Here is a 6,000-nt window from a genome sequence, read left to right as displayed (position 1 = left end):
AGAGAGAGAGGTTGACTGTGGTTTAGGCAGATGTGTTTTAGCTAATACAGCCTGAGAGCAGCAGGGCAGGGCTAATATACCCAATGACATCATCCAGAGAGAGAGAGAGAGAGAGAGACAGAGAGAGAGAGAGAGAGAGAGAGACTGGGAGCATGTGAGCGAGCTTGCCTCTGGCAGTGAAAGGAAGCAGGCCAGCTCAGACAGAGAGGAGAGTGGCATGAGAGCGGGACAGTGTGTGTGCGTGACCGGGAGAGGACCAGACAGCATTCAGTTGACAAGGATATAGGACTCCACCTGGAAGATTTTCTCTCTAGTTTTCTCCCCTTCTTCCATTACACCTCTCCCCCTCCCCTTCCCCTTTCCCCCTTCCCCCCTCATCCTCTGGCAATCATCCCTCCTCTCTGCTCCTGCTTCAGGCGGCTCCTCCGGGCATGCTCCTTAAGCCAAAGTATGGCCGCTTTCGCAACGAGTCTGTGACCTCCTCCGACGACCTGATGCAGAGCTTAGCAATGAGCGGCAAAGTTGTGGCCACACCGGTGGTCTCCTCCTCCGCCACAAGCCTTCCTCTGCCTCCCTTGCCTCCTCTGCCTCCCCTGGATCACAGTGCCAGATCATCCTCCTCTGCCGGGGCTGCAGCCCTGGCTGACTCTCCTTGCCTTGATGGGGAACAGGATGCCACCACAACCTTCTGCATGCTCATCCCTAGGATGCCCCAGTGGAAGTTCTCCAACTCCCTGCTTAGCCGGAGCCCATCCAACTCCAGCTCCAACTCCAGCAAGGACTCAGGGAAGGCAGCAGCAGCTCCTTCCCAGGCCTCTGTCTCGCATGGTTCATCACCACACAGGCACAGTGGTGCAACCTCAGCTAGTGGCCCGGTGGCAAGTCTCGCAGCGGTGCTTAACTCCTGTGACCCTGTGTGTGTCACCTCCTGTTCTTTGCAGGCCATTCGAGGGCAGAGAGCAGTTGCGGCAGTAAACTTGGCCAGTCAAGGGGGGCACGGATTTGGGGCCACAGAGGCCATGGCGAGTCCTGGGGGTTCCAGCAGCTCCCGGTCAGGAATGAACCGCAGGACAAGGGTGGAAGGCATGTGGCTGGAGGGAGAGGACTTTACCCAGAAGGGTAGCTTCATCAATAAACCCTCTCAAGGCTGGCTGCACCCTGACAAGAAGATTGCAGGACCAGGGGCTTCGTATATTGTCAGGGTGAGTCAGTGTACACCTATTTTTGTTAATGCATACTGTATATCCTTTGTAAAAGTTACACCTCTTGAACATCCACTTAATTCAGAATCTGTTTTGAAAGTGTGTACAACCAGAAAAACTTTTCTTCCACTGGTGCTAGCATATCTATTAACAGGAATCAGTGAACCACATCATATTAATGATCCCATTTACAGGTGTCTTTATCTGGGCGGGAAACATAAGGACACCACAGTGCCAGGCAGTTTGTCATTCAGCTCATGTGGTGAGGGCTGGGGAACACATGATCCAGATAGATGGCTTGGTGTGGCTGGTAGAGACTGCGTCAGGATAGCACACATAGGCGTTACGGTGGAGAAAGATGACCATGAAATGATGGGCACAAGCTGCAGTAATTATCATTATTTTACCGCAGTGTTTACCAAAGGTTAAATGTATTATTCACATGATTAAAACACTAACCATCTGTACTCAGAGTGCATGTAAGCTCGGTGGGATTGTGAGCTTGAGCATTGTGGGAGTGGTGTTCTTTGTGTGCTTTTGGGATTGTTTACATTTATGTGGAGACCATGAGATTGTATCCATTAAATGTGATTTAATATCCCTCAACATAGAGAATACCAATCTTTATTATAGTTAGTATGATAACAGCATGTTTGAAAGTTGTTTTTAAATAGTGCGCAAACTCTTTGTGTTTTTATTTAAAACAAGATCTGGCTGCATACAGAAATGGATGTTTTTTTCAGTTGTCCCGCCGGAGAGATGAGAATGATTATAAATAAAAAGATAGAGATATAAAGAAATATCTTTATCAGTGTGCACTTGACTTACAATGGTTTTATCATCCTAAGCAGTCTGCTTGACGTCAATGTCAATGACGTATCTCCTTTGCGATCCCTCCACGCCTGTTAACCTCCACCCTTCTTGCACTGCTCCACCCCCTCTCCTCAAACTAATGACATGGCTCTTGATTAGCCCAGTCTGGGGCTCAAGCCCACTTTCTAATGGCATTATACAGGCCCCATTCATTCCTATATTCAATTACATTTAATCACAGTCATTTGCATCATGTGATGTGGATGAGGATGGTCGGATTGGTATGGGAGGGGTCCAATGATGAGTTTGTATGAGCTCTCATCACCATGCAGGGCTTTCCAAGATTCATAGCAAGTGCTGCTCTAATGTCTGATTGATATCTCAGTTGCCAGACCAAGCTTTTAGGAGCTTATTGTTGTCATCTGAAGATGCACTGCAATCATTTTAGATGACCCCTATAAGCTCATTTGTGAAATGCATTTCCCAGCAGTAGCCTACTCTATACGTGCAATTCTGTGGCAAATCTATGCATGGAGGACCACTTGCTGCATGTATTAGTGTCAAAGTGGCCATTTTTATTCAGCATAGCTACCATAGTGCACGTCTCTCTCTCTCTCTCTCTCTCTCTCTCTCTCTCTCTCTCTCTCTCTCTCTCTCTCTATTTTTGTTGTAGTGCTTCTTTCTTCCACTCACTCACAGCCACTCCTCTGCTGGGACAGACACAAATATGATTCTTCGTACTGGGTTTCCTCCTTTGCACTTTCTCTTTGTCCACACAGCCATGTCATGCTCTGTGTCATGCTCTGTGTCTCTGGCCTGCATCTGCCATCTTTGACAGCCAGGACGCTGCAGCAACCGCCAAACAAAGCACTGCAGCTGCCGACACAGCTATTATTTAGAGAACTATATGAAAACCAGACTGCTCCTCATTTTATGCTGTTCTCTTACAATCTCGTGCACAATATTTACTAGTCAAATTATAAATATCTGTCATTTAAGGTTTTGTTTCTAATAGGGCAGTTTGCAAAGTTTTCCATCCATGGTGCAACGAGGATGTTTTGTGGTCATACACTCACAAATCTGCTGTGAATGAACAGTTAATGTCTATTCAAATATTCAAAATTTACTTTGGCAACTGAAAATAACAAACAAGACAGGACTGCATGTACTGAACTTAAAAAACAAGCTAATCATTCACCATCTACACTATCCAGATACGTTTTGGTAACATCCGGTTGTCCCGTGTGTCTGTCTATCATTCGCCCATCCATTGTTACACTGGAAGCTAAAAACAAGTAAACATAAGAATATAAACGTATGCTTGTAGATCTTGCTTTAGGGGTAAAATGGTAAGCTAATACATAATAAACTTAGACGTTAGGACATTTTCTGCTTTAACAAACTATAAAACAGCTATGATATATCTTATAAGAAACTATTATCTTATAAAAAAGGTAGCCATGACGCCACAAAGTTTTGAACTGTCAATGTTATTGCATTTTCTGGAGAATGCTTTTTGGATCGTCAGTATCGCTGTAGTCTGTGTGCTGAAGAGACTTGGCCCAAAGGAAGAGAATGCAGATAGTGTGATAGAAGAGGGGATGTGTTTCATCAGCAGATGAGTGCAGGACAATGGAGGCATTGGCAGAAAGAGGAAAATAGAGACAATGTTCCTGATGGATTCGTCTCCAAAACTGGTTAGAAAGCTCATTAAGATCCAGGGCTCAAAGGGTGCTCCCTTACTCTATCTCTCTCTATCTCTCTCTCTCTCTCTCTCTCTCTCTCTCTCTCTCTCTGTTTTTGTTTGCATGGCTGCCGTGTGGTCTGTCTGCTGTCTGTTGCAGTTAATAACAACTCTGGATACTGCACTAGATACGGTGTTAACTGAGTCAAAGTGCTTTTAGAGAGGATGTGAATGATGCAGCACCAAATAAGTTTCTCAAAGAGTTTTCTAAATTGCACAGTTTTACATGAGATTTGAGATGAGATCTTTCATGAGAAGTCTTTTCAAACAGGTGAAAAAGGGAAGTACGAGTCATTAATGCTGCCTTTCCCAATCAATGATAACACTACCATTCCTGATTTTTTTTTGATTATGTGTTATTTGTTTTTTAATGAAGACTGTAAATATATGTGCCATATTCAGAAGATTAGTTTACATTCGTTTTCCTGGACAGTTACATTACACCGTTTGGATATTTACAGATGATGGCAGGAAATCTGAAATAGAAATGTGAAGTTGTATAATTTACTCACCCCTCCATCTTTTTTTATGCAAACCTCAGACATATGCAAATGAGTACATGACATCCTCACATGCATTCATTATGTACACAAACACACTCACACCCTCAGCTTCCCCCCAGAGGCATAAGACACTGCAGTGTGTCCATAATTTGGAGCTCTTAGTGCTGCTAATCTAGTCAAGGTGCTATTAGCAGCCCAACCTGACAGCCATTAGGAAGCTGCTCAGCTGCCTGCTACTCACTGGAGTACACTTTAATGGTCTTTATGTGGATTTGAGTTAGATTATGATGCACGGTTGGAAAGAGTGATGCATACCAGTAGAGGATTACATATCGTATACTGCGGGAATGTTTTTTAGATCTGTAATGCCACTGAAATACTGTTTTGACAGTTTTAATCCAAATGCAACATCTGCTATAAATGTTTATTTTAAAAATAGATGCTTAGTTATCACGCAAATTCTCCAAGAGCTGGGGATTTCAGTAGGTTTATGTATAATAATGAGTTTTAAGTTCAGCATTTACTTTCAAAGTTTTCCCACATCCCACCCATCCCATCTCTTATTTGTCTACAACTGAAACATAAACATGCTGCATTTACAACCCTTACATACATGACAATTTTGTAATTTTATCTGAAGGCGCATCTAGTCTTTACCAAATATCTGTCTGTAGCCATATATTAAAACTTTAAACGTGTTAAAAATGTTGTGTTTGGTTTTCTTTTTTTTTTGCAGTACATGGGATGCATTGAAGTACTGAAGTCAATGCGCTCCCTGGACTTCAACACACGGACTCAGGTGACAAGGTACGCTGGTAACCATCTCTATTGGTAGTCATGAGTTGGGAGAATTTGAACCAAGATGTACAGGATTAACTGAAGTGTCAGCCACTATGATATCAAATTGCTCCCAGTGGTATGTGGGTCAGTTCTGGGCTGTTATTTAGACTTAGAAGTGTGGTTCATTTTATTATTATGTCAACGTGACTTGATGAAGGAAATCTCAACAAATAGGGTCACACCTGAGCTTTTGGTTTAAAACAGCTAATTTCTTCTAAACGTATTGTTTCATTTACCACAATTCTTTCATCTTACCAAACCCTGCTCAACCAGTTGAAGTGGAAATGAAATGTTAATGCAAGTTAAGAGACAAACTCAGCTAATGTACAATGCTCACTGACAGTACGCATGTGTATGTATCACACCATACCTCAGGGTCTTAGTATGTCTGTGTCGTGTTGTTGTGCCATACGTTCAATGTTATTGTTATAAAAGCACGGTCCTTTGCAGTCCTTGGCCTCATCCACTCTCTCTCCTCCACAATCGATCGACAGTAATCAGAGCCCACCGAGCATCCAAGGCTTAAGTGCAGAGGGAGGAGGCTGCAGAAGATGGGGTGATAGAGAGGGAGATCTATTATTGATGATGTTTGCTAATGATTGTGGAAAGCTGCAGTGGTCTCAGTGAATGCACCCTGCTGGATAATGTCTGCGGATCAAAAACAAAACAACAAAACCAAATTGGGAAAATGCATACCGAGCATCAAATGCCTGCACCCAATTTTGTTGACATTGGTTTAGTCATGAATGTTGTAATGATGATGTAAATGTTTTGAAAGACATTTGCATCTTGCTGTTGTTGACTGTAGAGTTGGTCTCTGTGTCACCTTAGTTGAATTCACTGCAGCCTTTTTTATTCAGTAGCATGGTAAGTTTATCAATGGCAGCCTTAATTTCCC

The 6,000-nt window shown here is 43.2% G+C and overlaps 1 protein-coding gene across 4 annotated transcripts in view; it reads left to right on the top strand.

Annotated features, from left to right (window-relative positions):
* shc2 (SHC (Src homology 2 domain containing) transforming protein 2) overlaps positions 1-6,000 on the top strand; it is a 16,561-nt gene that overhangs the window by 1,410 nt on the left and 9,151 nt on the right. For 3 of the 4 annotated variants that reach the window (XM_034880728.1, XM_034880727.1, XM_034880726.1), the window contains exons 2-3: positions 417-1,202; positions 4,999-5,069. In XM_034880728.1, the coding sequence (XP_034736619.1) occupies positions 432-1,202; positions 4,999-5,069 (842 nt within the window). In that variant the 5' untranslated portion in view covers positions 417-431. The remainder of the gene's footprint in view (positions 1-416; positions 1,203-4,998; positions 5,070-6,000) is intronic. The other variant, XM_034880729.1, reaches the window with a different exon arrangement.

The sequence above is a fragment of the Etheostoma cragini genome, chromosome 9 (assembly GCF_013103735.1).
Source record: "Etheostoma cragini isolate CJK2018 chromosome 9, CSU_Ecrag_1.0, whole genome shotgun sequence".
In the NCBI taxonomy this organism is placed as follows: domain Eukaryota; kingdom Metazoa; phylum Chordata; class Actinopteri; order Perciformes; family Percidae; genus Etheostoma; species Etheostoma cragini.
Note: the sequence above shows the minus strand (reverse complement) of the source record. Positions and strands in the feature narration are given on the sequence as shown.